Source organism: Sebastes fasciatus, chromosome 22 (genome assembly GCF_043250625.1).
Source record: "Sebastes fasciatus isolate fSebFas1 chromosome 22, fSebFas1.pri, whole genome shotgun sequence".
Lineage (NCBI taxonomy): Eukaryota > Metazoa > Chordata > Actinopteri > Perciformes > Sebastidae > Sebastes > Sebastes fasciatus.
The window spans coordinates 12,563,927-12,582,872 of NC_133816.1; the positions used below are offsets into that span (position 1 = coordinate 12,563,927).

The 18,946-nt window shown below is 42.6% G+C and overlaps 1 protein-coding gene across 8 annotated transcripts in view; it reads right to left on the reverse strand.

Annotated features, from left to right (window-relative positions):
• Positions 1 to 811: 811 nt before the first annotated feature.
• clcn3 (chloride channel 3) overlaps positions 812 to 18,946 on the reverse strand; it is a 47,584-nt gene continuing 29,449 nt past the window's right edge. For 4 of the 8 annotated variants that reach the window (XM_074622914.1, XM_074622909.1, XM_074622913.1 and 1 more), the window contains 12 exons: positions 17,712 to 17,811; positions 15,954 to 16,141; positions 14,881 to 15,003; positions 12,948 to 13,154; positions 12,773 to 12,853; positions 12,398 to 12,650; positions 11,729 to 12,021; positions 11,445 to 11,631; positions 10,829 to 11,227; positions 10,502 to 10,718; positions 8,935 to 9,010; positions 812 to 4,133 (listed from right to left, as the gene is read on the reverse strand). In XM_074622914.1, the coding sequence (XP_074479015.1) occupies positions 3,954 to 4,133; positions 8,935 to 9,010; positions 10,502 to 10,718; positions 10,829 to 11,227; positions 11,445 to 11,631; positions 11,729 to 12,021; positions 12,398 to 12,650; positions 12,773 to 12,853; positions 12,948 to 13,154; positions 14,881 to 15,003; positions 15,954 to 16,141; positions 17,712 to 17,811 (2,304 nt within the window). In that variant the 3' untranslated portion in view covers positions 812 to 3,953. Of the gene's footprint in view, positions 4,134 to 6,750; positions 6,789 to 8,934; positions 9,011 to 10,501; positions 10,719 to 10,828; positions 11,228 to 11,444; positions 11,632 to 11,728; positions 12,022 to 12,397; positions 12,651 to 12,772; positions 12,854 to 12,947; positions 13,155 to 14,880; positions 15,004 to 15,953; positions 16,142 to 17,711; positions 17,812 to 18,946 lie in introns of all 8 variants that reach the window. The other 4 variants (XM_074622911.1, XM_074622917.1, XM_074622916.1 and 1 more) reach the window with 2 other exon arrangements.

Consider the following 18,946-nt stretch of genomic DNA (forward strand, 5'->3'; position numbering starts at 1 on the left):
TTACCGTGGCACCTTTAAGACTTCTCGTCCATGTTGGCGTAAATGTTGAGCTTGACGTTTCATTCTTGACCTTGGAAACTTGATCTGCTGAAGAAGACGGCAGGATACGGTTAAAAGCTCCAGAACAAGCAAGTGGACTTCGAGTGGAAATTGTTTTGACAAAAGAAAAAAATTATAGTCTTTAACGGAACAGTGTGCAGCATTTAGGGGGATGTATTGGCAGAAATGGAATATAATAAAAATAAGTGTTTTCTTTAGTGTATTATCACCTGAAAGAGAATTGTGTTTTGTAGGGCTGGGTACGGGACTCACACAACCCAGTACCAAGTAGTATCGAAACTTCTCCATTCAAACGATACCTGTAATCGATCCGTTCAGTACTCTGATCTAGAAAAAGATGACTGTTTTGCTCGCAGCCAATCACCGCAAGTGTTCTTTGATTTATTGTGACGTGTGACTGGTTCGCTATCGCAGCAGTTTCAACCCACGTTTTTGTGTCGCCCATCTTAATTCTCCTACACGCTTGGCACACAGGAGAAGTTTCAGTAGGTTGCCATCTGCAACCTCACCGCTAGATGGTGCCAAAGCCTACACACTGCACCTTTAAAGTAAGTAATAAAAGAGTGTAATTTTGGTAGTATTATGGACACAAACATGGATATCTTGTTGCCACCAGTGTTGAAAAATTATAACACCCAAAAAAAAACCTGCCCAAAAATGACGATTTGTAAAAGGTGAAGAATCCAGAGTGAAGCTGTGGAGAAACCGCGTGAGGAAAAAACACCGAGACCACCACCCTGTGCGGATTGAATCTTTTTGTTCCTTTTTAATTTAAAACAAATTTTTAATCTTTACATATTTTTGTTTTAAATGTACAATCAAACAATCAATGTAATCATACATAAAATTCTTCATAATAATGCACAACTCTATCGACACTACCCATAAATAAAAAAAAAAAAAAAAAAAAGGAGAAAAACATCGAGATCAGTATGAAATACAATGTTAGGCAACACCACTGGTTAACAAAGACGATGCTCTGCTGCCTGTCGACACACTGCAGGAGGAGTCGCTGCAACGGAAACAAGTACACAGGATGAACCCGACCTTCCTCACTCACTCACACACACACACGCACACACACACTGTCGCCACTCTGCAGGTGAAGTGCTACTGTTAGTCACCGCTTCACCGTCTCTCCATTTCCCTTCATTGTTTGCACTTAAAAGGTTCACAACAGCACGTTACATGTTCTGAGGACAAAGAGGGAAAGGTTGGCGGGAGTAGCCGGTGTTTCCTTTGGGGCTTTTGGGATGAAATCCGGGTGTGAAAAGCCGAAAAAAAACAACTTTGCCAGGCACTTGGCAGATGTAGCAAGACTGGACCAGCGAGAAACCTGCAGACGTAGATGTACGTGTTCGTTTTACATTGATGTCAGTGGTTCTTAAGGGGTCGTGAGATGATTGACGGGATATTAAATAAGAAATTAAAAGGAGAAAAATGGTTCTTTTACACAAAATTAACAAATGTTGAGCTTGACGGTTCATTCCTGACCTTGGAAACAACAGTTGACAAAAACAATCTTCAACTTAAGGTCCATTTACCACCACTGGTCTATTTTGTTATGTTTATCATGTTTAATCTACAGCTTTGTTGGTGGGTTTTTTGCTGTTCAAGTCTGAAAGAAAGAAGTTCTTCAACTCTTTAGTGCTGAAACTGTTCAATTATTAATTATTTGTGCCATTTATGAAGCTTCTAAAATATGAGCATTCGCAGCTTTACTCTGTTTTATATCATTATGATTTGAATGTGTTTGTGTTTTGGACTAGTGATCGGATAAATTAAGCAAATTAGAGATGTTAACTTGGGTTATTTTTTTACCAAACTTAGGCCAAAAGTAACTAAAAAAATAATCAAATAATTGTTAGTTGTTTAGTGACCATATTCTGTAATTTTAAAGCATGTTAACGTGTTATTAATCCTCATTTAAAATTCAAATATTATAATAATTTGTCTTTGCTCAGGTTGAAATTGTGTACTTTAAGTTCATGCTTCCAAAGATGGTTGGAGTGTTTAACAGTACCTTTCCTCTGGTAAACTAAAGGGGGAATATAATATAGTTTGAAAATATAAGATGTTATTACCCAAAGATGTGGACAGATTTCAGAAAAAGAAAAACGAGAAGTCACTACCATCCAGGGCTGTAGTAAAGACCAACTTAATTGAGTCAAGTCCAAGGCCAAGTCCAGAGCAATGTGAGTCCCTTTCAGGACCATAATAAGCAATAATGTCGTTCCGATGCTAATGCTCTTCTCTCCTGCGGAACCGCGTGCACACAGCTTGGATAACAGCTCATTCCAGTTAATGCAGGTAAAATGTACAGTAGATAACAGACTAGTTGTAACGAAGGTATAAATAGCAAATGTAGTGAAGTTGTAGCTTAATGCCTTGTTAACTCATCGTAAAACACACAGGAACAACTTGACCGGTTCTCAATAGCCGAGCCCAAGACCAAGACAATTCCGAGTCCAACGAGGCCCAGGACCAAGACTATTCAGAATCCAACGAGGCCCAGGACCAAGACTATTCAGAGACCACGAGGCCCAGGAACAAATCAATTCCGAGTCCAACGAGGCCCAGGACTAAGACTATTCAGAGTCCAACGAGGCCCAGGACCAAGACTATTCAGAGTCCAACAGGGCCCAGGATCAAGACACTTCCGAGTCCAACACGACCCAGGACCAAGACTATTCAGAGTCCAACAAGGCCCAGGACAAAGACAATTCAGAGTCCAACGATGCACAAGACCAAGATTTTCAAAAAGTGGTCTCGAGTCCGGACTGGAGTACTACAGCCCTGCCACCATCCTTCTCCATTTTAACCGATCACTTAAAACAATGCAGATTTCCAGTTTTGTTTTGCTTCAAGCCGTAACATCAAAAGTCTAAAAAGTAGCACGAGTGGTAGTTTGAGAAGAAAAAGAAATATATATATTTTTGTTTCCCGTAACAGAATACGCAGAAGAACTCAACGTGGACACTTTATTCCTTCTTTATTCTGTTTCCTTTACGAACACTCGACCTGCTTTCACACTGAATGAATCAACGGGACACACACACACACAGCTGAAGCTGGCTCAGAAAAGAAAACACACTCACGAAGGTCTTACTTTTCCCACTTTTTTTCCTTCTGAAAGGGAACATTTTTGTTCTTGAAACGCAGCACAGTAACCATCTATATCTCTCTCTCTCACACACACACACACGCACACACACCCTAGTTAAAGCCATCTCATTTAACGTGCACCCGGGGGAAGCAGCCACGTGCCACGTTTCGGGGATGAGGAGCAGGTGCACGTCCTCTCAGTTCCCATGGTAACCGGGCTGGAATGTAGTGGCGCTAGGGGGACACACAAACACACATGTTCTCACACACACACACACACACACTTAATTCACAGATAAACAATATGTTTCTCCGGAGGACGGACAAGGTCTGGTGTGTGAGGAAAGCGAGTCTATTTGAACTGAAGCCTGGAGGTTTTCAGGGTCCCTCATCGCGTCCCTTCATCGGCGGTTCATTCTGACCTTTGACCCCTGCCAGGCGACGTCTACCAGCGGAGACAGGACAAGGGTGAGGCACATGAAGAGTGCAAATGGGTGTTTCTTTACAGGTTATGTGGAGAGAGAGCATGCATGTTTGCGGTGTCTGCAAGTGCAAAAGTGTGTTTTTTGTGATTGTGTGTGTGTAAAAAGTGCATTCCTCATGTGTGTGCCTTCAACCCGATGACCTCTGTGTTGTCCTCAGCAGCCACAATGATAATAACAAAGTCTTTTATCTTTTCCCTCTCATGGCCGGTAAGTCTCTGGGGGGGCCACAGCCAGTCTGCGAGGTTCACGGTCTAACAAAGCTGAAAACTAAAAAGAAAAAAAAAAAAAAACGGGGTCCAAATGTTAGAGATCGGAGTCGTCCAGGAGGCACATCACCTCCTCTTCCTCGCTGTCGTCTCCGCCAACCCCCCGACTGTCCTGGAAGGAGCGGATCAGTTGAACATGATGGACTCTGGATCTTGGTTTGTCATTTGAGCCATGTGACGAAGGATATCTTTTTTTGTGATAATACCAAGCAGCCGCCTGCAGAGGGAGACAAAGGAGGAGGGGAGGAAAGGGGAGAGAAGAAGAAGAAGACGAGGTTTAGAGAAGTGAGGAAGAGGTTTGCTGGTTGCTTTGGAGTGAAGGAGAGAAACAACTTCGTGTTTTTGTTGGCGAGGAAGTCGTCAATCAGAGAGATTTTAATTGGGTTTATTGGAATCATAAAAATACTGGACATTGATTATCAAGCCAACAAAAACACGAGTCCCTGAGGAAGCAAAAGTGAGCAGGAAGGAGGAGAGGAGGGAGTGAGTAACTGGAGGAAAAGAGGAGTGAAAGCAGGTCTGAAACAGCACCCAACTTCCAGAGAGCAGGGTGTCGTTTCAGACGCTGCCTCAACTGTTTATGTTATCGGTCCAAAAGAGCTGGTGAGGAGGAAACACTGGATCCTACGAGGAGACAGGACGTGGAGAAGAGTTAGAACCTCTGAGGAGGAGAGGAGGAGACGTCACAGGAGTCAGAAGGAGGTGGAGATGGAGATTTCATGTTTTTATGTCCAAATTTGAATTACATTTAATGGGAATTTATCAATCTCATGCTTTTGTTTTTCGTGCACCTGATTATCAGCCTGGTCGTACGAAAGGGTGTGTGAATTACAAGGCATTTTAGCGTGCAATAAGAACGCCGTTCTTGCTTTTGATGTGTGTTTGTACGCCATGTAGTCTTTTCTGAGTCCAATGTAAATGCATCTGCGGAAATACAGTACGCTCGGAGCTAGTGATGTAGAATAAAAAGCGAGAAAGACTGCTTATGGCTGGCAGGTGGTGGGGAGGTGGATGGTGTGAAGAATTTCTGACTCATGTGACGGAGCTTCCTCCTCCTTCTCCTCCTCCCTCTACTATAGAGCACATTTACCTGATGGACCCAGCTAACAAGACTGGAGTCTGACTTAGTTACACGCCTCTAAATATTCAGTTAGTCGAGGTCGTTCCTGCTGATTCAAGAGCACGTCGCAGGCTGAGGTCAATGTATAGGATGGCTTTGATTTGTGCCAGCTTTAACGAGATGCTCTTGAATTCAGCCGTGCGTTGTAGTCTGAGGTCAAGTGAAGAAGAAGCATCTGATAGTGAGATGGTGAGAAGGAGATGTCCGTCTGCTACAGAGCTACAGGAGAGAGCAGAGCTGGGTCCAAAGAAGCTCAGGAGGCTTGTTTTAATACTGTCATATGAACTCATGTGTTGTCCATTAGACGTTCATTTGAACCCTAAAAAGGCAAATAAAGTGCAACCAAAATGAGTGGAAACAAACATTTGAACCCAGGTCTGAGTGAGAGGAGTTGACCTGTAAGGGGGGGTTAGAGCTACAGCTACTGAGCAGCAGGAGGCACGAGACGCCACACAGATCAGACCCGAGCTGCTGAGATCTACGACCGTCTCGTTCATTTTAAAAAACGGTGAAATGAACAAAAACAGTCGTAGACGCTCGGGATGCCAGGTACAGATCAGAGTGGGTGAAGGGTCATAGGGTTAAGGCAATGTTCCCTGTTAGCCAGCAGTGTCCAGAGCCGTTTCATGTTTTTATTCCAAGTGATGACTGGAAACTATGAGTCTTTTTTTTCTTCACTAAACTTTCAACTTTAAAAGTTATCTACAGAAATAAGAAGATCAATCCACCCAAACACTATCTAGTGTTGTTGTTTTTGTACCTAATTCGTATGCATTTTTATTTAAATGTATTTTTATCCTTTTAAATAACTTGCAATGTTTTTTATAAATAAGTTTTATTCTTTAATTGATTTTCTTTCCCTCTCTCTTCTCTCTTATTTGACTTGCTGTTCCATCATATAGAGACAGACGGATGATTTTCATTGTTTGTCTAAAGTTAAACCTGTTCTACACACGTGAGTGACGTTAGTAATTCGTACTGTGTGCTGTAGTACTAATGTGCTCTCTTATTCAAGGCCTTGGTTTGTTTTCATAAGTCAAATACGTTGCTCATGTCAATATTAACCTCTTCCACTCCTGTAGGCTGATTTGACTGTCTTTCGGAGGTTGGAACAGGCTCAGTTTTAGAGCTAGATTACCAAACATGTCATGCTAGTTTAACTCCAAAGTTAGGCTCAATTTTGGTGAGGAAAAACTGGCTTGGTGATTCTCAAAAGGGGTCCCTTGACCTCTGACCTCAAGATATGTGGATAAGTTTGCTCTCACTACCACACACCAGGTTTTCAGTGGAACATAAATCAAACCTTAGTGTTTGTCATGGCTCTCGACGCCAGAGAGCGTCTGTGACTATTTTACACTCTATTGTTTATAAAGCAAAGACTTCAGTTTGTTTGTTTTGTGGAACATAAATCAGTTTACTGTCTTTAGAAGAGGACGGGACACCGCTGGCTGAGAGGAGACATCGGCAGGTTAATGACGGGATTAGTAAAATTACTTCATCAAGGTCATTTTTCATCACCACACGCTAACTAGCCGGGTCACTACAGCACCAATCAACACCACAACGCCACGGCACCACAGCGCTCTCTAGCACTACACAATGAGAGGGAATATGGGAATGAATCACTAGAGATCTCCTCTCTCCTAATAACAAACACCACCCTCTAATGATATAAAACAACGGGGAGGAGGGGGGGTCTGCTTTAGCTACTCGCCAAGTGGTTGTTACGGCGACGGGTCAGATGTCGTCAATCTGTGGAGACCCAGGGCGAAACGGTGGGGTCGAGTTTAAAGAAACAAAAAGAAGACAAATCGTTAATGGAGGTAGAGAACTGAGCGTGGGGTGAAAACTCAAAATGAAATGAGTGACTAGAGGAAGATGGGAAACACACAGCAGACATGCTGAGAAATGATATCTACTGTTGAATCTCTATTATACAGCATGAATGATACCAAAACACATCTGAGCTACATAGAAAACACCTTATAACGGTGCAGCTAACACAACGATAAGCAGCTACAGAAGGTACAAATGCAGAAGAATGGGGACGAGCTGCAGAGGTGCACTCTAGGAATCTACTGAGCCCTTTTCAGACATGGAAAACAACAACAGTGCTGACTTCTAATAGCTTTTTGACGTACAGTATGGGGTCAAATCAAAGATTTTGAGCTTGTGAATTGATATAAGAGCTTTATAATATGCAAATGTTCCATAATGGCTATAATAATGATATGAGGGGAGAAAAGTTCTCTCATCAGAGATGGATTTTAAAACTTATTTTGAAAGAAGAAGAAGTTAATCTTCATTAATGAGCATCGTTAGAATGAGGGACTCATCAACCCAGATTTCAGAATATAGTTAATCATCAATGTCATTATTTATCAGATAAAAATAAATAATTAAGCAGCCTGTTTTACAGCACTGAACTGTAATTTACGTCGTCACTTCCCGAGAGCCTCCTTGCCGGTGTGTAACCATGGTAACCCGTGTCAGAATCAAATTCCGGATTAATTTAAAACATATATTACGTCTAGCGAAGTGAAATCTTTTACTTGCACTTAAAGTAAAAATGTCTCACATACTGTTTTAGCGTACTAAATAGCATGTTGGTGTGGAATTTCGGACGCAACCCACGACTCGCATTTAATTTCTATTTGCTCACGTGCTGCATGTAAACCTTTTTGATGGATATTTACACTGTAAGGAGTTGGCATGAACTCGTTGTTTACTCTTTTTCACCACGAGGGGAAGAAATATCAAGGAATACACATTTTTCCAGACTGATTCGACTTTAGAAGTTCTTTACAACCTGTTACCATTTTTTTTTTATGCCTGATTTGTAGCTTTTTATTTTTCTTTTGTTCTGTTTTGCCTTTCTGCACACTATTTCCTGTAGTTCTTATCATTGATTTTATCATATTTTGTATGTTGATTTATCTTCTTCTTATTGTCATGTATTTCGTGAAGTACTTTGTAACCTTGTTTAGATAAGTGCTATACAAATGAAGTTATTATTATCATTAAAACTGGCTCAATCACAGCGTTTCACGGCTCACTAAACTGCTTGTAATTTAAGCATCTTGACCTGAAACAATGGCAAAACAATCACAACTCAACGTCCACTTACTCGCTTTTTATGAGGCTCCATCAGCTCAGTTGTCATGCCGATGAATGTGTTGACATGTGAGCTCAGTAGATTTTATGATTTTATCAAATAGCACTTAAAGTTCTTTTAATCAACATTGGCTTAAAAGTGAAGCATCATTTTTGAAATTGATGTGGTTGAAAGTTTGGTATATAAGATGATAATTAAATGACAAAGAAATTAAAATCTCTGTCTCTAAAGCCTTTATGTTAATGTGACGGCATTCAGTTACAACCTGAGCTGAACCTGAGACATTTTACGAGGTCCTACCTGGTAGTAGAGAGCGCTGTCGCAACTTTAACAGTAAATAACTTTAACATCGTCGTGTTAAATTGCCAGCATATTTCCTCTAACGAAGCTCATGTCTGAAAGGGGCTCTGGAGTGATGTGGGTGACAGTTCCCATAGAGGTCCAACATTACAGGACCCAGAAAAACACAAGGAAGCACTTCTATATATTCGTAAAAACTGCTGCCAGCGATGAAGATGGAGGTCAGAGTGCGTTTAATCTACAGATGTTTCTCTACGATGAACGACCGCATTAGAGGTGAATCCACACCAAAAACAACCCACGAACAACAGCGTGCCGACAGGAAGTGAAAGAGGAAGAAGAGATAAGAAGGCTTTAGCCGGGAACTGTCAACAGTTTCTCACACCAAGTTTCATGCAGCCCTCCCGTAAGAGGCGGAGCCTAAGAGACAGGTGCGAAAGTGGAGGGAAGGGGTCACGTGTGTGAAGGGGCGGGGCTAGTCACCAGCGGCGGCGTTTGCTGCTTGAGCTCCTCCAGATGCTCTAATATATTCTTCTTTGTGATGATGCCCAAAACAATCCTGAAACACACACCCGTTACTCGGTAAACTGCACCAAAAACAACAACAACAAATAAACAAAAGAGAGAGAACAGACAGCAGCAGCACAAAAACATACATAACAGGGAGCAACTTAAAATATTAAACAGATGGATAAAATATAACTCACACAACTCAATTAACACAAAAACAACAAAACTTGATGTTATAAATTAATTTCACATGTGTTATGATGGATAGTGTGTAACTCATCTGTTAAACAGTTTTTTTTTCGATTTTAAACTATTATTACTTTAAGTATGAGGTTTGAGTGACGCTCAACGCCATCGTGTTGCGTCCTCTTCTTCTAATCTGCAATGATTTATCTCAACCTCCAATATTCACATAACAGTAGTGGATGCACATTCATTTGCATTTTATTTTTTCAGATTTTCTTTCAGGAAATTTCAGGAAATTTTGCGCAAAATTTGGATGGAAACTTGGCAAATGTTAAGTTCAGTGATATTTTTCTTAATGTAAATAAATCACATAAAGAAATGAATCCTAGTAGGTGTTGCCTATAAAGCTTCATATTGCTTTGACATTGTTGTCCAAAAACTATTAAAAACACATCAATGAGGGAAACCGTTGCACTGGCTGGGCGCCGTATAACATCATTATAATAAACATTGGCACTGTAGTATATTTTAAGTCGAGCTCACGTACACGTTCTTGCTGTAGTAAATACTTACTGGAGCACCAAATGTGTATTAATCCACAAGAAAAATAGTCCTCAATGTAAAAGTGGCACAGTGGCCAGCTGTTTAAGGTAATTAATCAGCCTCCAGCTGTAGCTTTCGCCGGCGCGGAGACATAAAATCATATAAGTGTTATCTGAGTTTCATATAGCTTATTAAAAACACATCAATGAGGCACACATAACATCATTATAATAAACATGGGCACTGCAGCATACTGCTGTAAATACTCACTTCTTACATTCTTACGTCACACCAGCAGGTGGCTCTGCAAAAAGCCTGACCCATCATGAGGCATTTATTTTCACTAAAATGAACAAATTAAATGCTCATGGTCTAAACATTTTTCAAATTTTCTTTCTCAACAAGTTTCTTTATTCCCTTCTCAGTTTCACACCTCTTTATTGACAGACTATATTTCCCACTATGATACCTGTTATGTATTTGTAGTTAGTGTGAGCAGCTCAGTCTCTTCTGCTGAGGAGACTGTGTGTTATTGCTCAGTGGGGTGGGGGTGGGGGGGGGGGGGGGTGGGGGGTAAAGGGAGTGCAGCACCGCGGTTAGGCCAGGCCATGCAGATTACAGGGGGAAATCCAGGGGGATTTTAGAGCCCATGCAACACCGGACAGTGTGTACATGTGTTTATGTGCAAAGTTTGTTCACCTCAAACGGGTGAATCGTAACCAGCACCGGAGAGAAGGATGTGAGAAGGACTCACCTTCTGTTCCTTACAGCACATCCTTCTTCCTAAGACTATTGGAAATGTCCTACTTACCCGTTGTGAGTGACCAGGCACTGGCGCAGCCCCATCTTTCTGAAGATGTCCACCACGATCTCCATGGGGGTGTGGTCGGTGACGGTGAACGGGCTCATGTCAAGGATGGAGCGCAGCTTGAGGGGCCGCGGGCTGTCGGCCGGCAGGGTGGGTGCGTGCTGGGTGAAGTACACCCTGGAGTTCAACATGATGCCCTCTTGCTTGCGACGAGCATTTTCTGTTGAGAAAAGGAACGAGAACGTACATTATAATCAAAAGAATCTAGGTACCATTCTTGTTCTGTTCTCACATTTTTGCACTGAAATGTGGGAGAAACTATTTGGTTACCTATAGCGATAGTGATGTCCCTGCGCAGAGCGAAGCCCACCAGCCTCTGGGACTCCTTGGACACTATCACAGGGAAACCATTATAACTGGTTTCATTGATGGTGCTCTGCAGCTCCTCCACCGTGAGGTCGTCCTGCGTCAGCACCGCTAGCGGCGGGTCGCTGCGTCGAGGCCTCATCACATCCCTCGCCAGCGTGGTGTGCGTGAACTCCTCCTTGGCGTCCAGGAAGGGGTATCCGTTCAGACGGATGTGGGCCTCGTAGATTCCCTCGCGGCCAAACGCGTCGCCCACCCACTTGCTGGTCATGACGGCGGCCATGAGGGGGACGATGTACTCCAACCCGCCGGTCAGCTCGAAGACGATGACGACCAGGGAGACGGTCATACGGGTCACGCCGCCTGAAGAGATCACAGAGTAAGAAATGAGCATGAACACACATCTAGACAAAAAAACAAAGATTATAGCTTAAGAAATTTGACCAGAAAACCCCTAGTATGAACGGTATACTATATTAACACATCTTTATTGTCTCACATTGACACAAACTTGTGGCAACGCTGACCACCGAACACCGTTTCTATCTAAACACTTTCACTTTGTAATCCGCTGACTCACCCAGACACGCCGCGGCCCCCACCATGGCGTAGAGCCCCGGAGTGATGCAGTCCGCTCCCACCTCGCACCACTCTCTGAACATGAACCAGTCGTGGTGATAATAGGCCAGCTGCTCCACGGCGATGCCGACGATTCGCCCTGCGATCGCCCCGATGGCCATGCTGGGGATGAACAAACCCGACGGCACCTGAGGATGACAAACAGGAAGCGGTTTTAGCGTTGATATCAAAACATGCAGGGGGTGAAGCATCTGCAGCCTCCGTCTAAGGAAAAAAACATCAAACCTTGAGTCCAAAGGTGAATATGGTCATGATGATTTTAAAGATGAGCGCCAGGCAGAGCTGCCATATGGCGGCATAGACGCCCGGCCCCGCCGGCCGGTTGGGGTTGTCGGTGAAGGCCTTGCTGCCGTTCATCTGTGCGCGGTACTGGCAGAGCTGCGAGGACTCCAGCGGGCCGCAGTCGGTGAACAGCTCCTTGATCAGCTCGCTGGTGTTCTGACGTGTGTACGGGTTGGGGAAAGCAACCACGGCGGTGATGGCCGCCACCAAGATCACCTCCAACACCGGGTACTTGCCTGAAGAGAGCGACAACGCTGCATGTCAGAATTTGGAAGGGTGGGAAAACAACCACTATCAGACTTGTGTCTGCTAAAAAAGGAGCTCCTGAAAACCTCTCCATATGCTCTTCTCTTGCCACCTTAAGCGTTTCGTAACGGCTACTACTGCGAGAGAATTTTAACTCTACTCCATAACGCTCAGAACATTAAAAATGACAGAAACGATAAAACTGTCATCCTGAAGCTTTTAAATCACGCTGCTATTTGACTTCTGCTGGTGCAAACAGCTGACAGCCATCTTCCAGACAGCTCCATCAATTCCAACAACTACCTCCGCCTCCGCACCTGGGCTGGCTGGCTGACATACTGTATGAATCAAGACAAGAGCACTTGCCGAAGCGTGTCGACTTGCGCCGCCGGCACCAAGCGATGTTGGCTCGGATGAAGAAGGCGCCCCAGAGGCCTCCGAAGACTCCCAGAAGGATGAAAGGGATGAGCTCGAACAGGTACCACGGCGTGTGGTACTCCACGTAGAACAACACCAGACGGCTGTTGCCGAACGGGTTGATGGAGCGCAGGACGAAGGCCGCCACCAGGGCGGCGAAGAAGGAGCGCCACAACGTCTTGAGGGGGAAGTAGTAGCTCACCTGGAGGAGAAAGAGAGGAGATGTGCACATCAATGAGCATTATGTTGCGATTTTGAGCATGAAAACAAACCTTCAGAGTCATTACTGGTCAGTTCACGAGTCTACAACAACATATGCTGTACCTCCTCCAAGCTGAAGAGGACTCCTCCAATCGGGGCTCCGAAAGCAACAGACACCCCAGCCGCCGACGCAGCAGAGAGAACCTGAGAGAACAAAACAAAAGTACATCAGCTGATGTGATGGGGTTTAAAACAACATAACAACTGAAAACAATGACTTCAATTTCTTCTCCCCCACCTCTCGTTTCTTGGCCTCGTTCTTGCTGTACTTGGGGAAGAGGTAAGAGAAGATGTTCCCACAGCAGCAGGCCACATGGACCAGGGGGCCCTCCTTACCCAGGCTGAGGCCAGACGCCACAGCCAGCACCAGAGTGACGGTCTTGATCAGAAGGGTCCACTTGCCCAGGTAGCCCCGGATGATGAACCCACTCAGGATGGTCTTGATCTGAAGAGGAGAGAGGAAGAGGAAGGTAGAGATTGAAGTTAAAGGTCCCATATTATAAAAAAGTGAGATTTTCATGTTTTTGTTTATTATAAAGCAGGCTTAAGGCTCCTATATAAATACTGTGAAAGTATCGAAATACTCAATCCACAGGGAGATACACACAGCCCGTATTCAGAAACTCTGCATTTGAAACAAGCTGTCAGGATTTCTGCCCTTTGTGATGTCACGAATATACAATATTTAGACCATTACGCAGTTTTAAATGTAAACATTCTAAATGTGTCCCAGTTTATTCCTGGTTGCAGTGTATGTGAATGTCATCAGCTGACAGGAAGTACACATGGACCCAAGCTGTTGCCTAGCAACGCAATTCTGTCAAAATGCGCTAAAACGGAGCGTTTCAGACAGAGGGGTAAATACAGGTATATTCTGGCTGACCGTATGAGGAAACTAAAGGTTTTTTTTTACATTACAGCATGTAAACATGTTCTAGTAGAAACACAAAATACAAGTATGAACCTGAAAACGAGCATAATATGGGACCTTTAAGTCGAGCTACAAGGGTCGGTTTGATTTTGGTTGAGGAGTTGAAGATACAGTGTGGTCGAGTTGGCAGACTGCGCAAACCCCACCCGTTGAGAAGTGTAAAAATATTTCCGGTTCATTATGAAACTGTGGCGGGCTGGATGTCAGATCACTTTGATTTGAATTAGGCTACACAATGGTTGATTATGATTGGATAAAGATCCAACATGTTAGACGCCACATAGACATAATCGCCAACGGTCTATGACCTTAATCGCTGGCTTAGACGTTAACACTTTATTACCGTAACATCTGAAAGTAATACTTAATCCATTTAAGATATTATCCTGACCCTTTGTTTCAGTATTTTTGGGCTATTTTCTATGCCTTTATTAGACAGTGAATAGTAGAGAGCTGACAGGAAATAACCAATTAAAATCAGGGGACAGATGATGTCATATATTCGGCTCAACCCTCGCCTTTTTTCAATCTCTTTAAGCAGATTCACTCAGGTTTTGCTCCTCATCTTATCCTCTATTCTGTTATTGTCAACATGCTCAAAGTCATCGTCTACCACATGTTATGTGGCAATGCAGTTCTTGTTCCCATGGCAACAAAAAGGACTTTTTTTGAAAGCTCAGAGCGCTAACCTCAAAATGGCTTTTTTCTTCACATCTCCCTGCTGCCCACTGAATTAACAATTTAAAGCCACTTTAAAAAGGGAAACCCCCGTAAGCATGAAAACACGCTGCGAGGATCCCACAAAGTGCTCATAACTAATTAGACCTCGTTCACGGAGAGTTAAGGGGCAGCAGCGGAGATTTATAGGCATTCTATTTCATGCGCTGCTTTGAGTTTTCTGACACCCAGAGCAAATTGATCGGACGTGAGAAAATGAGGGAATGAGATAAAACTGAATATCAATAATCTGCCCTTCACTCACTCTGAAACAGAGAGACAAGAAAAGACACTCAGGCACAAAACGATTAAGCCTGCCGACCTCATTAGTTTGATAAAACTGAGATGAATATTTGTAAAAAAAAAAAAACTCTTAAAAGAAATGTTTGAAATGTAGCATGAAAGCTCTTGGATGTTGGAGTTTCCCCCACCAAGGAGAGGTTTCAACACGGTCTCTGCATGCAGCTGTGAGAACGTTTCAAGTGTAGCTGAGAAGGTTTTGTAAAAGCGAGGTTTTCCTCACCTCAGGGATCCCCGAGCCGCAGGCGTAGGGAGCGAACACCTTGACCAGACAGACGGCCAGGAAGGCGAAGGACAGAGCCCAGTAGATGTACATGAAGTAGTTCATGATGTACGAGCCGGGCCCCTGCAGAGAGGAAGTAAAAGAGTCAACACCTCGTAACTCACTGGTACCGAGAATCATTCATGTAATGTGTGACTGAGAGCACGTCTGAAAGAAGCTATGCATGTGTTTTGTGCGCGGTATATGGATGTAAATTATCTCTGTACACTGTTTTCTTTCCCCAGTTTTGTTCACTAAATATCATTCCTTCTTTCCTTTTGTTATCGCTGGTCAGCTATTGCAATCAAATCTGAATACTTCCTGCATATATTTCAAATTAAAAGCCTACCATGAAAGAGAGGGGGGCTGTGCTGCGGTTTGGCTTTTAAACGGCTATCACGAGAACCGATACTTCGGTACCGAGTTGATGCCAAAATTCATAAAACGTGACGGTACTCGTCTTTCTACAGTACAGTTTATTGAAAAAAGAGATGTGATCATTTCCCAAACTCACAATATGTTTTTATCTAACGAAATATTCTGCTTCAATCCATATTTTGTTGGCGTACAGAAGACACAGTGAGTTACATTATGATGCGTTCAAGCTCTATTCAGTAAAAATGACTATTGGGTGAAGGTTCATTATAACGTTTATCATGATGTGTTCTTGTAAAATTTAGTTTGTGGCAAGAAATTTGAGGCGGATCATCAGGTATCAGTAATACATTCATAAAAAACAGTATGGAAACAGTAATAAAGGAGTGTATGTTGAAGTACATGGGATTTATTGTTTCGTTTTTTACTGTGATATCAAATTGGGTATCGAGAATCGTGGAATTTCACTGGTATTAGTTTCGAATACGAAATTTCTGGTATCCCTACATTAAACAGCACTGCAAGAAGTGTTGAGTTTCACTAATGATAGCGATAACAGAAAAGTGGAAATAATTAGTGAATGCAAAAACATGGAGGACGTTTTGAGGTTGCATCAGCAGCAGTGACGTCTCTAGCATGTGCCTGCGGTGTTAGTCTACCTCGGCCTGCCCCAGTATTAGCTCAGCCCAGGTCTTCCACTGAGGACACTTGTCCCGCTCAGCGAAGGTGGTCTCATTGGACGTCCAGCAGCACTGCTCGTGGTTGAACCACATGGCGCTCAGACACACGCCCTCCTTCAGGTCGTTCATCCAATCAGCAGCAATGTCAATCAGGCCAGCCAAAGCACCTGGCGGGAGGAGGAGGAGGGAACCAGGAAGGAAGAGAGGGGCGAAGAGGTGAAGGCAGGGAGGAGAGAGGAAGTGGAAATAAGAGAAAAAAAGAGGCAGTTTTTATACGAGCCGGTTATCTTATCAATTTAGAATAGCAAAGTATATTGTGTAAAAGTCACTATATCGAAAGAAAATATAAAAATACTGAATGAAACCTGACAAAGCGCCGTTCAGGCTGCAACATGGAGGCTTTTTGACCTAACAAGTGTCTCTTTCTTCTGCATCCTTCTGCTAAAAGTTAGCGCTAATCCTGAGGGGCAAAGAGTAGAGACACCTCCAGTTACGCTCCTTAAATATTTACCGACATAAATACAAAACGGAAGGTTTTGTAATCAAATCACTACAGGAACATTACTCTATACTAGAAATATGCACATCAGAAGGAACTCCTCTGAGTAAATATTCTATAATTAGGGCTTATTATTAATTAATTAACTATAAATTAGGACTGTCAATCAATTAAAATAGTTAATCGCGATTAATCGCAAATTAATCGCACATTTTTTTTCTGTTCAAAATGTACCTTAAAGGGAGATTTGTCAAGTATTTAATACTCTTATCAACAAGGGAGTGGGCAAATATGCTGCTTTATGAAAATGTATGTATATATGTATTATTGGAAATCAATTAACAACACAAAGCAACCCTCACAGGTACTGCATTTAGCATAAAAAATATGCTCAAATCATAACATGACAAACTGCAGCCCATCAGGCAACAACAGCTGTCAGTGTGTCAGTGTGCTGACTTGACTATGACTTGCCCCAAACTGCATGTGATTATCATAAAGTGGGCATGTCTGTAAAGGGGAGACTCGTGGGTATTTAGCCTCCTTCACGACAAGCTAGTATGACATGGATTCTTTAGGTTTTCTAGTTTCATATGATACCAGTATCTTCACTCTAGCTTTAAAACTGAGCCCTCTACAACCTAAAATCCACAAGTTGTGTTAATGCGTTAAAGAAATAAGTAACGTTATAACGAATTTGCGTTATTATCTCGTTAACTTTGACAGCCCTAATTCTATTATAATGTATTAAAAACAATTGAAATCCTTAATTTCACATGTTTCCAGTCAGATGAGGCTTTACCAGCAGTGTCATAAGCTCATTTATGCAGGAAAATAATAATCTGTACCCCAGACCTTTTACACTTTTTACATAAAATCCATGATTTAGATAAGAGCAGGGAAACACTATGAACCCTGGCGTATTTTGCCCATTGCCCTCCCTTTGTAACCTGAAACTTAAAGAAGCTTTCCTACAAAAAAAACTTCACTTTTGACTAGCTGGTCCTCACAGGGACATAATATAAATCATTTGTGTAGATTATCGCTGTTTGGAGGACTGGAAGGTGAGGCTCTTGCAGGAGGAAGAAAAATGCTTCCGTTTCCGGTTAAATGAGAGTAAAAGACGGAGGGAGACCAGGAGAAAGATTGAGCGTGAGGCAAAGCATGTGAGAGTCACCAGCAGAGAAGAATAACGGCCAAGTGCGTGTGTTTGTATTGTATGTGTGCATGTGTGTTACCTGAGGCCAAGCCGGTGAGCGTCACCACCAGCCACCCAGACCAGGCGTCGTACAGGCTCTTTGTGAACTCCCATGCTGACTCCTTTTTCTTACTGTTGATCTAAAAGCACACACATAAAACAAGCTGATACCAAAAACCTGAAAATGTGACGTTAGCAGTTAATGTTACAAGAAGTAAGAATAAATAACAGAAAACACAATTAATAAGCTTCAGAAAAATGACATTAGATGAACTGGCAGTAATGCAAGTAGGTCAAAGGTTTATAACTACTCCCCGATGATAAGTAATCTACTCTAGTTGCAACATTTCCACTGTTGTTGCAATAAAGCAATAAAATTCCAGGTAAGGCAGGTGAGACAAGGTTATAAAAACAATGTTTGACAAAGTATTCAAATAACATTCAAATTCTCAGAGTTATAATTTCCTGGACTGCTGCAATAAATCACTTCTGGAAAGCGGGCTGCAATGGTGTGTCAATATTTGAATAAAAATGTTGACAGAGAGAGAGGTTGTATCGGTGACGTGGAGGTGTAGGGCAGGAAGCCGGAAGTCTGTTGTGTGTCCATTCACTCTGGTTCATTCATGAGTTCATGCTAATGAAGTCTGTGAATTTATTTCTTGTAAAAACTAGATTTCTGCAATTCAATACTATCTTAAAATCAGAATTTTGAAGCAGAAAACATCCATTTAAAAAAAATTTGGCGATATTATTTTTCCTTGGATTTTTTTGTTTATGATGTTTTAGTTTCTGTAGATTGATTGCGATATTTTCCCTCTCTCTAAAACTGCTGATCCTAACGACCCAGTTCTTCTTTTGTGTGACCAAAACAAACTGTTTCTCCACAGGATGTGTGTTACACATCGCTTCCTGTGCAGCAGAGGGTTTTTTTTCGCTGACACCAGCTAATGTGGCTTTATGAACTGGAAACAGGCTGAGCTACGAGGACTCTTGAGCTGAGTATCATTTTTCTGACAGGTAAAAAACGCCTTTGACCTTCTGTCCATGTTTTAAGGCTAAAGGCCTCAGTATGCTTCAAATAAAGTGGTTGTTGGATTGTCTAAAGGTCGGGTTATACTACAAAAGAAGTAGTTTGTTCGACGTGTTGTCCGGCTGCGTTGGCAATCAAAAGTGTGTATATATTTGTTATAGCATAGTTGTATAAAGTTGGCATTTGACCGTCCAATAAACACTTCTTATGAAGCAAATTGGCAGTTTAAAGGGATAGTTTGGGTG